The sequence below is a fragment of the Dromaius novaehollandiae genome, chromosome 4, assembly GCF_036370855.1.
Source record: "Dromaius novaehollandiae isolate bDroNov1 chromosome 4, bDroNov1.hap1, whole genome shotgun sequence".
NCBI lineage: Eukaryota > Metazoa > Chordata > Aves > Casuariiformes > Dromaiidae > Dromaius > Dromaius novaehollandiae.
The window spans coordinates 75,094,561-75,110,797 of record NC_088101.1 but is presented as its reverse complement, the minus strand read 5'-3'; the positions used below and the strand labels follow the sequence as shown (position 1 = coordinate 75,110,797).

The 16,237-nt window shown below is 42.2% G+C and overlaps 2 protein-coding genes across 6 annotated transcripts in view; one reads left to right on the top strand and one right to left on the bottom strand.

The window, feature by feature from the left end:
• MAN2B2 (mannosidase alpha class 2B member 2) overlaps positions 1 to 2,418 on the bottom strand; it is a 31,577-nt gene extending 29,159 nt beyond the window's left edge. For 2 of the 4 annotated variants that reach the window (XM_026121974.2, XM_026121975.2), the window contains exon 1: positions 2,202 to 2,412. In XM_026121974.2, the coding sequence (XP_025977759.1) occupies positions 2,202 to 2,327 (126 nt within the window). In that variant the 5' untranslated portion in view covers positions 2,328 to 2,412. Of the gene's footprint in view, positions 1 to 2,201 lie in introns of all 4 variants that reach the window. The other 2 variants (XM_026121973.2, XM_064511458.1) reach the window with 2 other exon arrangements.
• Positions 2,419 to 5,657: 3,239 nt separating this feature from the next.
• Positions 5,658 to 16,237, top strand: part of PPP2R2C (protein phosphatase 2 regulatory subunit Bgamma) — a 198,527-nt gene continuing 187,947 nt past the window's right edge. The window contains exons 1-2 of one of the 2 annotated variants that reach the window (XM_064511456.1): positions 5,658 to 5,859; positions 6,072 to 6,152. In XM_064511456.1, coding sequence (XP_064367526.1) covers positions 5,844 to 5,859; positions 6,072 to 6,152 — 97 coding nt within the window. In that variant the 5' untranslated portion in view covers positions 5,658 to 5,843. Of the gene's footprint in view, positions 5,860 to 6,071; positions 6,153 to 16,237 lie in introns of those variants that run through there. The other variant, XM_064511457.1, reaches the window with a different exon arrangement.

The window sequence follows — 16,237 nt, the reverse complement described above, 5'->3', positions numbered from 1 at the left end:
CTTGAAATAAGAACAGAAGGATGTGATCCAAATCAGAAATGCACTTCCACCCCTTTACTTTCCCCAACTGAAATCCAGCTATCTTTGTAAAAATGCTGAAGTGTCATTAAAAAAGGGAAAGCATTTGACTGTACAAGGAATGGTTTAAAATACTTCAGGGCTTATCTAAGTAATTGTTTGTTCAGTGACTTCTCCATCAGTCCTTAAGCGCTTTTTTTTTTTTTAATCAAAGTTATGATTAGATGTTTAATACAATGTGAAATTTTAGCTGCGGGAATAGCTTTTGAGTTTTACTAATGTTCAACAGTGACACTGAAGTGCTTGCTAAGGAATTTTAATTTCTCACTGCTGATTGGCCACAAACAACATACCAAATATCCAAGAATACTTCTAACAATTAAACATCTGATTCAATTTTATTTTTTAATTGTAATTTTAAGTAGTGTACTGTATTTGAAATGCTGAACAAGGATTTCTCAGATTTAATAAATACTATGCTATTTTGCATAATAACTTACAAACTCATTGCTAAATCACTTATTGAAAATATTTTCTCGACTAGGAAATGAAGACAGGCATTTAAATCTCTGAACCTAAGAGAACATCTACGAATGTCTTGGTAAGAGTCAGACAGCAAAACTTTATTATGACTCAAACCCAAACTACACTGGATCTAAGTAGTATGACAGTAGTGTTATCCAGTCCTACAGAGTTATGAAAATTCATAAACCTCATTGGTATGGTTGGGAACTGAAAATAATTGTTGTCATAAACCAGGATACTTGCAAGCACAAGCAAGAATTTTCTAATTCATAACCTCTATCAGCTATTCAGAGATGCTCTGGAACAGTGAGCAGTGGCCCAGTATGGATAACCAGAGAAGACTTCAGTTATTTGAACACAGATTTCAGACTTATTGTATGTAAAAAATTGAATTTTACTTTACACACTGTAGCTAACAGTAGGATGTGGTCAAACATTCATCCAGATGCCACATCTTACTTAAGTTGGGGTATCACTGCTATTACCAGATGGCAATGGGTAGTTTTCTTTTAGGAAAAAAGATTTTGCTATATATCCAATACTGGACTTCTCCATCAAATTAAGATTTCCAGTACCCGGTAATGCTTGCTGTACTGATATAATAAATAAAATGCTTATTTCTCATGTTATGAACGCAGACATGAAATACTAAAAAATAGTATCTTGTCAGTCAAGATCTAATAACTAAGCAAACAAAACCAAAGGAGTTTAGGGCCACATTAGTATCCCACAGAGAGTTACCCTCAGGTTTTACTTTAATAGAGAAGCATGTGAAAGGATCTATAGAGAGTCTGTGTTTTTTGACCAAAGGAATCACTGATACTCATGATTTAGTAACAGAAGAACAGAGGCTTCAAGCAATCGTGTCTTCTCCAAAAAATGATAATTACGTATTTCATTTCTCTTTGAGGAAATCTCCAGCCATTAGCTGACCCAAAACACAAAGTTATTCTGTGTTCTCTTACGCAATTTCTGAAGAGGGTTTTGCAATATTAAGGAGAAATTCACTGATCTTGTTAAAAAAGGCAAGACAAAACACAAGCACAACCGAGATTCCTTGGTGAGCCATTAGAAGAGTAAATGTAATAAGAAAGACTCTAAAACGTCTTATGCCATACCACACTAGCAAATAAAGCATCCACAGCATCTTTTTTGCATAAGCTAAAGAAATCCACACTAATGAATAAGGATGCAGGATTTAGACTAACAAATACAAAAGGTATAAATCAGCCCCATCTGATTTATGCTGCTCTGCATCTCATTTATTTAGCAAGAACTGTTTTGCGACTACTCTGCTGCAGCAGCAGGTGCCAGTTCGGCGCAGCCGAGGGAAACAGGGATCTCACTCCTGCCTAAGCCAGCCTCGGCCGTGCTTCGGTCTCCTTGCGCTTTCTGCTCAGAAACAGGACAAAATCTGGAAAATGTGCTAAATAACCGCCGCACAGCTGCAGAGGGACTCGAGGGTTCTTCCCCTCGGCAGGCTCCTTCGGGGGCAGCTTGCTGGGCACAAACGCACAGCTTCACGCTAACGCGCCCTCCCCACACCTGCGCGCCCAGAGGCCGGGCCGGGCCGCGGCGGGGTTAAACACCCCGGGCCCAGGGCAGCGGCGGCGCCCGCGGGCCGCAAAGCCGCCCCTCGCCCCGCCCGCCGGCCCCACCTGCACCGTGTAGACCCAGCCGACGTCCATGTGGCTGTGGGCCACCACGAAGGCCCGCAGCGGCCCGCGGCCGCCCGCCCGCGGCGCCAGGCCGAGGAGCAGCAGCAGCGGCAGCAGCAGGCGCATGGCGGCTCCCCGCGGGCTCCCCTCAGGCCGCCGCACTTCCGCGTCCCGCCGCCCAGGCCGCGCCGCGCCCGGCCTCCCCCCGCCGCCGGCCCCGCCTCCCCCGCGGCCCGGCAGGGGCGGAGAAAGCGCGGGGGAAGCGCGCCGGGGCGCCGGGCTTTCCTGGAAAAAGGAGCTGTTTCACACGCACCTAAAACTAATCTAAGGCAAAGCAGCTTTCCCTGGGCTGAGAGGATTCGGGCGAGGGCGAAGCTCGGGAAGTGGCCCGGGGGGCGGGGGGGGGCACGGCCCGGTTGTGCCTCTTCTGTGCCCGCCGCAGCGGGGGCGGCCCCGGCGGCGCTGCAGCCCCCGGGGACTCCCGCAGCCCTCGCTGGGCGCCCCGGAGCCGCTTGTCTTGTAAAACCCGGTTGCTCGGAGGGATGCTGAGGTCTGCGGCCTTGGATGGCTGTAAATCCTCACGATTCCTTTTTTTTTTTTTTTTTTTAATTTCTGGAAATTTGTGTGTGTGGAAATTCGTCTTAATGGAACACGAGCTTTTTATTTTGGGGGGTAATTGTTTGATGCAGATTGTTGTCTCTGACTTTTGAGTTTTAAAGTTGTAGCAAGATTAAATTTTATTCTGCGTTGTTGACCTTCTCCTGATCCCATTTGAATTGATTTTATCGCTGGTTTTATCGCTGTTAGCAAGGGCTGGCCCTGAACAGAGAGTCAAAAAGTGTCTGCAGAAAGCCCTCGCGTAAAGGAAAAAAACCTCGTAATTGAGAAATGTTATATGGATAGTTTAGCCCAAACAATCTCCCCGGGAGCTGTGGCTGTGGCTCTACCACCTGTTTGTCCAATATTGTCATATTAAAGACCAATAATTCTCTGATTAAACTTAAGTTCTTCAAAGTACACAGCAGTGTAAACTGACTATCTTGCTTAAATTCTAGTTTGAGTAAATTATATGCTTCTAACAAACAATAGTATTACAGAAATGATAAATAATATCAGACCGAACTCTTAGCCTATTCCCAATAGCACAAAAGGTGAAGAGCTGAGAGTGATACCTGCTTCTGTCTTCAAGTTTGTCTATTGCGTTAGCATTGCTAGTTTCTAAACTGATTTAGTTAAACTAGTCATCTCTTTGAAGGAAACAACCAAATAGCTTACGTGTCCATCTACAGGCTTGCGCTGGTAAAAGGTGAACCAGCTGTCACTTAGGTACAAACTAACCCATTTCGCTGTTCAAGATATTTGTAAAGCAGATCACACACGGCAAACCTACTTCTATCCCCTCGTTTTAGAACAAGAAAAATTGTGTGCTGTGTTACATGCCAGACAAACTGATTTTTTTTTTATATTGGAAGTTTGTAAATGTCTGAAGTCCAGAATGAAAAATGTTATATAAGCCAGTGTCACTGAGTTGAATGGCACAAAACTGCCTCTTTTCAAAAAAAAAAAAAAAAATCTAATTTGAATGGATTCTCCTGGAGTAAGATGGTTGTTTGCTAATTAATATGGTGGACTGTAGAAAGATCTCCTTCAAAAAGAGGAGACTAAAACTGGAACACTAAGGTTAATTTTATTTATGATAATGCTTTGTCACAAAGAGCAATCCAGGTCTGTAGGTATTTTTTAGAGGGAGTTAGCATCTCCGTAAGCAGCTGGATGGAGCTTTACTTGTAATACACCTTCATGGAACGCCTTTTTTACCCCAAATCATGAGCTTGAACCTTTTCAGTTCAAAGAAAGCCAGTGCACATCCTGCAAGCATATGACTTAGGGAAATATACATACACATATATATTTCATACATATATACGTGTGTGTGTATATATATGTACATTGTCTAAATGAATTGATGTTCTTGTACCTCAGAAGGTATTACGGTCTTTGTAATTTAGGTGAAGTTCCCAGGAAAGCCTAAGTGTTGGCATTTTGCTGTGTTCCTAAAAGCAGCTGGCAATGTTTGCAGAATGGTACTTCCATTTTAAACCTACTTCCTTCAGAGCATGTAATTGTCCCCCTTATTCTTTCACAAAGCGTTACCCTGTCTTGGAGTGGAGACGAGCGGAGATATTTGAACAGAATACTTGCATTAGGAAAAAGCGAGTCAAATTGCCCAGTTTATGAACGCATACAAATCTGATGGTATCAGGAGGATCTTTGCTTGCTGCAAAAAGGGATGAATATCAGCATGTCAAGTAGAATTTATGCCTAATGTCACCCCACTACTTACTTACTGTTTCATACACAGCAAAAAGCTATATAAAGGATCCAGAATAACAGTGGTGCCATGACAGGATCCAGAATAACTGGTGCCATGAGAGCTGCCCATGTTGGTATTTTATTCTTGCATTGGCTCTTAATCTTTGATATATGGCTTGATTATAGTTGTTCTGCATTATGTTCTTAAAACTTTCTCATTTGCCCGTACAAAGTCTGTTTGCCTCCTTTGGCCCGAGCTGTGCTCCGTGGAGGCCTCCGGCACAGCCACCCCCAAAAGACAGGAGACGTGGGCAGACGCTTCCAGCTGCACGCCAAGAACTCGCAACCTTTCTGTTGCAGAAGATGCCAAGACGACGCCCTGGTGAGCAGGGTGTACCTGTACGTTTCCCTCCTGTGGTGTTTGCGGGTGGATGTGTGTACGAATAGAGACGTTTATCGAGTAAGTTCACTCTAGCTTACTGTTCTGATGTTTTAAAAATTGCCACTCCTGAAAATTTTCCGTTGGAGGTACAGGTCGCTGTATCGAGTGCTTCGGGTCACTCGAGAGCAGGTTTGCCTTCTCGGTCACTTCTCAAGGAGTGAGACGGTAAGTCTCTCACAAGTAAAGACGGTTTGCGGCTCCACAGGAGGTCGCACACCAGAAGACGCGAACCACTCTTGCGCCTGGCAGTGATCTCAGCGCGTGTAAAACCTGACAGCTCACGCGGTACTTGCAGCCTTTATCCCTAAGACCGGCGCCCTGGCCTAGGAGCGACAGGGGACCGCAGGAAACGCCAGGAGCCAAACGAGCCTGGAGGCTGTAGGCGCCGTCCGGGGCCTGCAGGCGCGGAGCCCGTGCGGTGTGGCGGGGCAGCCGGCACCTGCCCGTGCCCGGGGGGCGATGCGGGGCCCGAAGTCGAAGCCACAGCGAGGAGGAGCCGCCCCAGGCGGTTCTTCGGGGAGGAAGGGAGGGCGGGTGCGGCCTCCCCCCCCGCGCCGCGGCGATGGCGCGCAGCCCCTCCGGGCCGCCCCTGCGGCGGGGCCGCGGCCGCCCCGCGCCCGCTCGCACCTGTTGGGGCCGCGGCGGTGGCGGCGCCGGGCGCGGCGCGTCGTGGCGAGGCGGCGCCGCCTCCGCCGGGAGCTCCGGGCGGAGCCTCCCCTCCTTCCCGTCCTCCCTCCGCCGGCTCCCCCAGCGCCCCGAGGCAGCGCCGGCTGCCTGCGCCGCCCGCTCCGCTGGGAGGAGGAGGAGGAGGCGCCCCGAGCTGCCGGCGCCGGGAGCCGAGCGAATAACAGTTTCGGAGCCCGGGCGCCTTCCGGAGGGCACCGCACATGTCCCACAAGCAGGGTACTCGGCACCGCTCTCCCTCCCCCGGCCTCCCTGCTCCCCGCTCCGCTCCCCTCGGCCCCGGCGTCTCTCCTCCGCGCTCGGTTCTCCGTCCTGCGGCTCTCCCTCCCTGCCCTCGCCCCGCTGCTCCCCCGGCGCCCCGCGGCCTGCCCTCGCTCCCGGGCGGGCGAGCGACGCCGCGGGGTCTGACGGCGGTTTCCCCCTGTGCCTAGCTGGCGGCCCCCCGGGCGAGGGCGCGGTGGACTGGTGCCTCTACCAGCTCAACGGAGCGGCCGAGCTGGAGGTCTCCGAGGGTGAGTGCGGGGCGCCGGGGCGGGGCCGGCGGCACGCGGCGGCACGCGGCTCCGCGGCGCGAGGCTGCCGGCGGGGGGGAGCGGGCCGGGGCGGGGGGGAGCGGGCCGGGGCGGCGGTGGCTCGGGCCCTCTGCCGGGCCTCGCGTGGGCGCCTCGGCTGGCGGCGTCGCCTTGGGGACACGCGGCTTCGCGGCTGGGGCCTAGGCGGCAGCGGGCCTCTCGTCCGGGGCATCGGCGGCCACCGGCGTGAGCGAGGCTGCCCTTGTATCCGCTGCAAAGTTTTCTCGTTTCTTTCTTTTTTTCCTTCGAAGAGAGAGGTAATGTGGAAAGTTTTATTTCTGAATATTCTGCGGTCAGAAAAGGACCAGCCTTCAGCTGCCAGCGCAAGGAAGTTCCCCCTCGCTCTGCAAACCGTGTATAATTTTGCATGTGTTTTTTGAATATACACAGTATTTAAACTTAGAGGTCAACTTATATTTTTCCAGTGTGTCCTATTTCTAGTACGCAGTGAGCGTATTCCAGAGTCCCTGCTGATTTTGTTTTCAGTGGGTTAGGCGGAGTGCACCTCATCCCTGTGCTTTGGTCTGTCGGCGTTACGCGTTCCTGTGGGGACGACGTTTGCTGTTTGTAAGGGCTTAAAATGCGTTACACGTTCAGGCTAGACACTAGGAAAAACTTTCCAAGGGTGAGAGAAGTGAGACACTGAAATAGGTAGGGTTCAGGCTGGACATTAGGGAAAACTTTTCATGGGTGAGGTACTGGGATACATGGGTTAGACAGAAAATCTCCTTCTCTATGGGTTTTTAAGGATGGTTTCACAAACACAGATTGGGAATGATGCAGTTATAGGTCTTGCCTTGGAGCAGGCAGACTGGCTGCTAGGTGAGGTCTCTTTCAGTTTTATTGTTATGTGTGGTTCTGTGGGAGGTGAAGTTTTGTGTTTTGTCTTGTGAGTTAAACCCCAATATATCAGTAATAAACCAAAGCTTCATCAAGGCTTTGGACAAAGCTTAATTTTTTTCCCAAATGTATTCCGTGGAGGCTGAGGTTTCGAGGTGTGTTCACAAACGTGTGTAAATACACACACATATGCATGGTAAAGGATTACTCAAAATATGTTGTGATTTAGTGCCTAGATAAAATTTTCTTTTTTTCCCCTGAAACTGCATACCAAACCAGATGTGATGACGACAGGTGGGGGCGGAAATTACATCCGTGTGAGGGAGTGTAATGAGTGAGTGACAGCATTTCTCAGGCATCAGAGAACGTTGAAAAGAAGCTTTAGGTTGGCATTTACTTTTATTTAAAGATTTGAGTGAGTGGGATATGGTTCTTAACCTTCTTTGTCTGGGTAAATACGAGTGTTTCAACCCTAGTTTGAGACTATGTTTTCTTCTCAATAGGTGTTGTATTGCTTTGATTTATTGGGTTATCTTTTGTCACATGACAGAATTAACCATTTTTTAAATTAGTTTGTTAACCCTGACTTCAGTTTTATTTAACACTGAAAATTTATGGACGTCCAGTTTTACTCCGTGCCTTAAATGGAACTCTTACGTCTTTTCTGTTCCTTACTCAGCGTGGGAATATGTGAATTTCAGAGAATGGGAAACAGTCCGAAGCAGCTTAATTTGTTGTAGAATCAAAATTATCTGTGGGTAGTAAACCCCATTTATGTTTCATAGGCTTACATTTGAAATGCATTTTGCTCTTTCTCTTTTCCATTTTCCAGAACACGTGTTGTCTATTAAATGCTACTAATATCTAGGAACAGGTACAGCAATATAATCTGTGCACTTTGTAGAGGTGAACATCAACTTATAAAAGAAAGTGATATGATAGCAGGTGGCTCAACCTCTTGCATGCCAGAAAGTGCCCTGGATAAAGTCCAGACGTCTTCCTTTTCTGAAGTTTGCCTTTAAAATAACTTAAATAACACAGAGCCAAATAGCAACTTTAGCTTAAAATTGGCTGTTCCTCTGACTTTCAGTGGAAAATTTTTCTATAATTATCTCAGTTCTTTTTATTTTCAAGAAAGGCCACAACCTTTGTGGTTGCAGCTGTGTTGGTTAGTACTGGTTAACTAATGGAGAGAAGGTCTAATTAATCTATATTAAATGCTACTGTGTGTTTATCTATGTACATATATATCTATATAGATAAATATCTGTATATTCATATTCTATATTCATGAGTCTTCTGGGTATCTCTTGCTATTTTTGCTTTTGAATACATGCAAAGGTCTTGTGGTACTTTATTAGTTAGACTCCAGAATTGCATTCAGCAACATTTCTGTCTTAGACAAGGAAAGAAAATTATTCTTTTACCAAAAATAGATATGTTAGATGAAAAATATTCATTTACATAACAGAAAAACAAAGTTGCATATTTAAAATGCAAGGAAAATAGAGCATAGTAAGTAAGACATAACAATCGAAGCCAAGATAATCATGTTTGATTTAGTCTTGTTGCCTTGAAACAAAATCCTATTTCAAATATTGCTACTTCTATAATTTACATCTAAGTGCAAAATATATTTTATTCATGCTAAGGATCTCAATGCACTTTGCTCACTAAGTGCACCCTCAGAAAAGATGCATGAAGAATGGTATTAATGTATCCATTTACAGGCTAGCAAAATGAAATACAGAAGTTAAGGAGGTGATTTTCGTAGGAGCTGAATGTCTGTTACTGAGCAGTTAGTATTTCAGATTTCTGGAAAGTCAAATCTTGTATCCTTTGCCCAAACTGACTAATGGACTGTTAACAGGACTGTTTATTCCAGACCCTTTGCTTTAGGTTCCAGGTCGCATTAGCTTATTATAAACTCTGTGCGAGTTAAACCATATCTGAAACATGCAAAGCTGTGAATTCTAAGCTGTCAGTTCCCATACAAATTGTAGGCAGCATTGCATTCAGTAATGAAAATTTGCTTAATGAGAAGACTGACCTCAGAAACTGTATTTTTAGTTTTCAGTCATAAAGTTAACTCCTCAGAGACTTGAAATTGGTTTACTTTTCACTGATTTTGTAACTTTATGCTCTTGAGTGGCTGGAGGCCCTGTTAACATTAGTGCCACGTGAATCATGTGATGTGAACTTTCCTGTCACTTACTGTACACTGCTCTAACGTTCTCTTTTCTTTCTGAGTAATTTGAAGACTAGGGATCTGGTTGTGTATTGAGGAGATGAGTGGATAATACACCATTTTTTGCTTTAAAGGTACATTTGGATAGTGCAGCATTTGAAGGAACCAGATGACACATGGGAATTAATGAACTTGAGTTTAACCACGGTCAGGGTTATGTGCAATTCCTTTTTGTTTACTGTAGTTTTCACTTAAAGACACTAAGTCTGGATTTGATTCAAGACTACTACTTCCAGTGTTACACGAGTTCCATGGAAAGCAGTGGGATTGTGCAATATATAACTGAAGTAATGGCCTTGTGAGTCATGCCTTCGTTAATCAAGTCTAATAGGAAGTCTCCATCTGTAGATGCTTTTGCATCTCAGTCCTCTTTTGGAGAAACGAGGTAATTGATTTTCATTGTTCTCTTACAAAAAGACATGATAGCAGCTCTTTTCTTAGCACTTCAATTTGCCAGTGTTTCTTGTGAAGCCCGATCACCACAAATGGATGTTGTATTTCTGTGAGGCCTTGGTGGAATGGGTGTGCTTTGCAGTCTTGGGCACTTGGTTGCCCCCATAGGGGACTTACGGAGGTGAACCATGCCTCTCTTGCACCCCTCAAGTTTGAGTTTCTTCAAAAGAAACCAGAGTGCATGAGAGGGGGTGGTATACCCATGATCTCGCCACAGCATGTATTTAGATCATTACCATGTTGCATGCTGCACTGCAAGGTGCATCACAGGGCTTGTGTGCGCCCTAATATAGCCTATCCTCTGATACCGTATGCGTAGATCATACTATTATTCCAATCCTTCTTCACACATCTCTGCTTATACCTTTGGCAGTCCCCTCTATTTCATTCCCCTTTATTTTAGAATACATCTGTTGGTGTTTGGTTGGTGAACTATCACTGATGTCTGGGAGCTGCTGCGCTGCAGGGAAAGGTCTCCTGCCTGAAAAGTGTGATCATCATACTTTGTTCCCGTCATGGCATTGTATGTGGCTGTGTCAGACCAGAGCCAGTAGATACCTCTTTAATCTGTGACCCACATTTTCTTGTATACTCCTATCCATTGCTGCAGAATCTGATGGTTCGTTTTAAAATAAAAAGTTTAGCATGATAGACTAAAGGATTAAGATATACTGAGATTATGTTAATTTACATGGTAGCTTTATTTCTAGTGATATTTGTATAGAGTAATATTCTACTTTGTGATATTTTTATCTATTGTTTATGGATTCTTTGTTTATACATGATATATGGGTTTTGTAAGAATCTTTCATCCGAATACTTCTGTGGATTACTATACCAAGGACTTCTTGAATGACAGCAAAATGCTGGAGTGTGTACAACTGGAGAGTGCGTACAAGTTGTGAAAAGAAAAAGGTGAGTGGCTTGTTTATAATTCTCATTTCTTGTTTCCTATTTTTGTGTTTTGATTGAGAGTTGGTTCAGTTTCATGTAATAAATTAATGAAATACATTAAGATGAATGAATCAGAATGACTTATAGAATCTTTGTTTTCATAGTGTTTTTACTGGAACTTAATTTGTGTGTTACAGTAGGTTCTCTATGGAGTCATTAAGTTACTTTGTTATACTTTGTTAACACTTTGTTAGTTATTTTCTTTTGTAAATACCTAAATGAAGATGTTAGCTCCTTTTGAGTAACCAGAAATGGGCTCTTGCTGTTTGGATGAAGCTTGAGGAACAGCCTAAGCTTTCTTTACCAGGGTTTAAAATTCTTCCTGCCCTCTTCAAGGACTCCTCTGACTCACTCTAAAAAGCTGTATTTGTTTAGTTAATTCTCTGGCTCTTTGACTAGTTGTGGCCTTCATCATCTCAGTTTCCAGGATATGGTCTTCAGCCAATTGCCATTTTAGTCTTTAATCTCCCACTGATTCTTTTTCTTTCGTTCCAGTCTGTCCTGTTTTAACATCTTGACTTACACACTCGGTCTCACTTTTCCTTAGCTTTGGTTTTGCTTTCTCTTTGTGCCCTACAACTTTTCTCTCTGCTAGGAGGTTTGTGGGGAGTCTCAGTCCACTGACTGCTGCAGAGTCTGGCAGAGGGGTCTCCCCTCTGTGACACTGGACGTCTGCCATTTGCAGCAGGTGCTTGCACAGCAAATCTTAGATCTTTCCCCTCTCTCACTATTTCCAGGTCTCAAAGGCATAGCATTTTATATGATCCTTTCAGTTGCATCCAAATAACTCCTGGCTATTCTGGGTTTATCTGTGCTTGAATGATTAGAATTTCCTTGTGTGTTTCAGTCGGCTGCATCCTGTAAGATGCACTCAATATGCATATCGTGAAGGATGAAATCACACGGTTGTGTGGCTGATTTTACAGGTTTTAGCAAGTCAAAAATAATGCTTTCAGATTTTCTAGTGCAGAATTTAACAGGGATATCTTTTAGTCTCCTTCTTTCTCATTAAATATGCTATAACTTATTTTATGCCATGATTTAATTGAAAATAGTAACACTGATGAAGGGAAAGATTAGTGATTTCAGGGAGGCCACAACATTGCCATTGAGACTAGTTTTTGTACGAAGTCAAATGTTGTCATTCAGCTTGAATGAATTGTCTGTGGTTCTAGCTGGGGTGCAGCGAAAACACCAGCTCTTCACAAAGACTCCTCTTCTATTACGTGTCAAGCCAAAAAGCAAGGGTTCCTTTATCGAGGTGAGTTTGCACAGGGGTAGAGAGTACCCATTTCCAGTCCCTTCCGATTCCTTTTTATAACACATGCAGAAATTGCCGAAGCTGTTTTGGAGAATCTCAGAATAGCTGATGTGCAGATAACTTTTTCCCTGCTGTGCAGTGTCTGTATGAACCTGTCAAAACTGAAGAACATTTCGAGTAGACTGGATTCTTCTATTTCGAGACTTCTAATGGAGAAGCTTAAGTTCTGCAAATGTGAATCCAGAAGTCATATTGCAGACCATACAGATAAAAGAGTGAACACTTCTTAATATTCTTTTTATCCATTCTTCTATGGGGAGTAAAGTGCAAAGAGATTTAAAGCAAAAGTGAATTTCTTCTCCTTTGCATATTTGTGCTGCTTCACAATGATGATAAGTTATTTACAGGATTCAACCACCTTTCTGTCCTGGTATGGTACTCGGATATAAGCTTATCCAACATAATGATCAGGAGCTCCTGCCTTTACAAGTATGAGTGTAATCACTTGAGTTGGTGCACGACAAAAACCCCAAATAGGGGAAAGTATTACTAGCCAAATTCTGCATCTTGTCATTTAAGTTGAATTGTCATTGTTTGCTAAACCAGAAGAGGGAGCTACCTCATAAATTTCTAGCAGTCTTGAAAGTAACAGTGTCTTTTAAAACACACTGACTGATTTTTTGGGGGAAGAATGAAAGCAGAGAGTTCACATGATGCCTTGTTGCTCACTCAGTTCATAGTTTGCTGATTCCTAAAGATGCCCTCAGAGACTTATTTCTTTGTTTTCCATCAGTTTTTGGTATCACTTCGGTGTCTTTATATATATATATTTTTACATACACTTTTTTCTTATCTTCATGCAAGAAGGTTAAATTAGATCGATGTATACATGTTTGATAAATTTTTATTCCAGGAAGATTCAGAAGAAAAATGAGATATTATTTTATTACATATAATACATATGTAAACACACGTGCAATACATTGTTACAATTGTTCAAATATACAAATTTCAAAAAAAAGAAAAAATTGATCTGTTTGTATGTTCTTAAGTCTTCAGTTTGATACAATTTCTTTTTAGACTATGTGCGTTCATCAGATGTTTAGACTATATTTATTTACAAGGACATTTTATAAAGGCTCATGGCACAGTGAATAAACAGTTGGGGTGATGCAGAATGTTAACCTTATAAATCTTTCTGCATGTTTCATATTACAAAATTTTTGCAAAATATTTGGGAATATGATGCAAGAGACAGTGTTATTGTTTAAGTTGGAATCATTTTGGTTTTGCAGTTAAAGATAATGTATTCAATTCAGACACAACTTAATCTAGACACTAACTGGGGACCAGCCATTTGAAATTTGATTCATATGGAAGGCATGTGCCATTCAAAAGAGTGTTGTAAAACTATTTAGTATAATTGCATTTCGAAAAACTACCGTAAGCAATTACCATATTTAGTGACATCTTTTTAGGTTCCTGAAGAAATCCACAATTTTTTGGGAGATACGAAGTATATTAACTTGTCTTCTCTTTATATCCAGAATAATTTCGTGTGTTATGACTAGCCTCAAATAGCTTCATCTTTATAAAAAAGGAAGAAATTTCAAATTACTCGAAGTCCAATAGTAAAAGTGTTTTCTTGCAAGGTTTAATGGTTTCTTGTTAGATCTGGCTTATTGAGTTAATTTTCTAGATCTTTGAAAGTTTTAATACAAAGGCTCCAGTTTTGCTCATCAGATAACATTAGATTTTTCAAGGTTCTCTGATCTATTAAGCTTTTATATTAACATTATAAACCTCTGCTTTGAAATTGAATGTTTATTCTGGAAATATCCTGTGCTTCAGATTTTGTTTTATTTGCAAGAAGCCCTAAGTTGGATTCTTTTCTAATGATATGCAAAGTAGGTTTAATCAATTTAAAATTAGAATGAGCTCACATTTTAAGCTTAATTCTTCCTTTTCATGTACATGCAGTCTGTGAAAATTCCAGACTCATTTTCCCTTTGAGTTTTTCATGTGAACACATTTTTTTGGTTTCTTAAACATGGCAAACTGAGTTACTTTCAGTGCATGCTGTCTCCTCTGTTATAAACCAAGAAAACAAGTCCTATTTTACCTTAATGTTTTTCCCTGGGTTGCTTAGAGGTTTTGCTCCCTGAGGAGAGTTGTCTTGCCGAGTGGCCCTGCTTGGCCTAGTGGAACGTCCACCTTTTCCCTTGTAAGTGGAAGCTAATGAGATCTTGTTGATCTGTCAAGTGCACTGATGGAGTAGTGGTGCATTGCTGTTTGGTACTTGGAAATGTGCCACTGTGTCTTAGCAACTTTGTGACATTATATTGTTTTATTGTTATATTGTGCTATTGTTTTTTGATTCCCCTTCTCCCTGTCCCAAAATAGTAACTAAAAATCTTATTTAACATGTGATATAAATGTTGGCTTTTCTGGAAATAGCAACTGTGTAATAGAAGTATTTGAATTTAAAAGTACTGTAAATCTTAGCCTCATATTTATGACCTCTAACCTGATGATCTTAGAGGCATAATAGTTCAGTGACGATTCAAAAACATGAGGAGACGTGTCAAGGGACTGACTCACTTTTTACTGTGATGTCAAAAGATAAAATGTACTAGTGGGTGAATAGCAAAAAGTATATTTTGGGTCAAGAAAACTGGCTTAAAAGTTTGAGTTCCTTGATTCTACCAAGAGACAAATCGCTTTCTGCTAGAGAACATCTCTAGTAATCAGTAAGAGGCTGTGTGTCTCTCCTATGCTCACATGAGTCTCCGTAGCAGCTTGTGACCTATATTACGTGTGAAATGTCAGTCCTCTGTACTCTCATGGTTGAAATCGGTTCCTTTTGCTGTGTGTTCACAAAGTACCTAGAGCAATGCCTGTGCCGACTGAGGCTGGGCAATACCGACTTTGACAGCCTTGTCACACTTGCGATGCGCACACTTGCATAGAAGCTGCAAGTCCTCTGGTAAATGGATGTATTCACTCATAGAGCGCCTGAAACAAAGCATGTACTCAAGCACCGAGGTTAAAAAAGCTGAGCTAAAGGAAGGTAAAATAAATAATAAGAACCTCCTGTTCTGTTCATTCCTTTCTGTTTGTGAATGCAAAAGACAGGCTTTTAATGACATTGCATACTGTTATTTCTATAGGCACTCTGCTGCATTTGACTCACAGGCTTTATGTGGCTCTATTTTTCCCCTTGTGTATGCAGTGTGAGAATAATTAGAGCTCTTTACTTCTACAGACATGGAGCTATGTGTTGTTTTCTTGGAAAGAATATTTAAATATCTAACCATCCATGTAGATTTCTTTTCCTATTTTTTGCAAAAAACAGCAAATGCTTACCTATGTTAATGTAACATTTTAGTTGACATGCTAACACAAGACAAGAAATTCAAAGATATAGTTCCCACAGCAACCATAATTCAACCTCATTGCTGTGAAAGCACGAAAGCCCACACCAAATACCATACAAAATACAGCATATATGCAAGTGTGTGAGATACAGTTGCTAGGAGAGCCATAAATTTTAATTTCCAGAGGTTTTTTGCAATCACATTTTGTATCTATTATTATTTATATTTTATGGAAATAGTACAGTAATGAAAAACTGAGGAAGAGAGGGCAGTTGGATTAGTGTTTGCTTTTGCTCTCGTATATCACAAACAATAGAATATATTCCCATCTCTGCCTTTTTATAGGATTTTCCTTTATTTCTAGGTGAGTAATATTGAACGTAAACTATTATCTGGCCTGCTTCCTTATCTGACTGTTTTTTCTCTTCCTTTGGCAATCTTTTGCCTCAAATTCAGACTGACCTTCTTCCTGTTCTTAAATTGCAGCTAATGAGGTCTATTCCTTTGCCTACCAAGGATAAATAAAACGGATATTTATTCCATGTAGTCATACATCCTGTTATTAAACCACATCCATAGCTTAAAGTTCCATTATAAAATACCTCAAAGGCTGTGGAATATATTTCTTTTCAATATCTATTAGGATTTTTTTGTTTGCCAGCTAAGGCTGCCAGTCTCTTCATTTGGTTATGTTAGACATGTTTCATTGTTAGTACAGTTAGTGAAGAGGTGCAAGTGTCCTTGTTTTGAAATTAGAAATATGTAAATATTTCAAGTATTAGTTGGCATAGAAAATATTTTATAAATAATATTTATAGGATTTCCAGAACTTAGTTGGCTGAAATAAAGCTTTATGATATGTTTTACCTGAACTTTTCAGATCTGGCCAGTA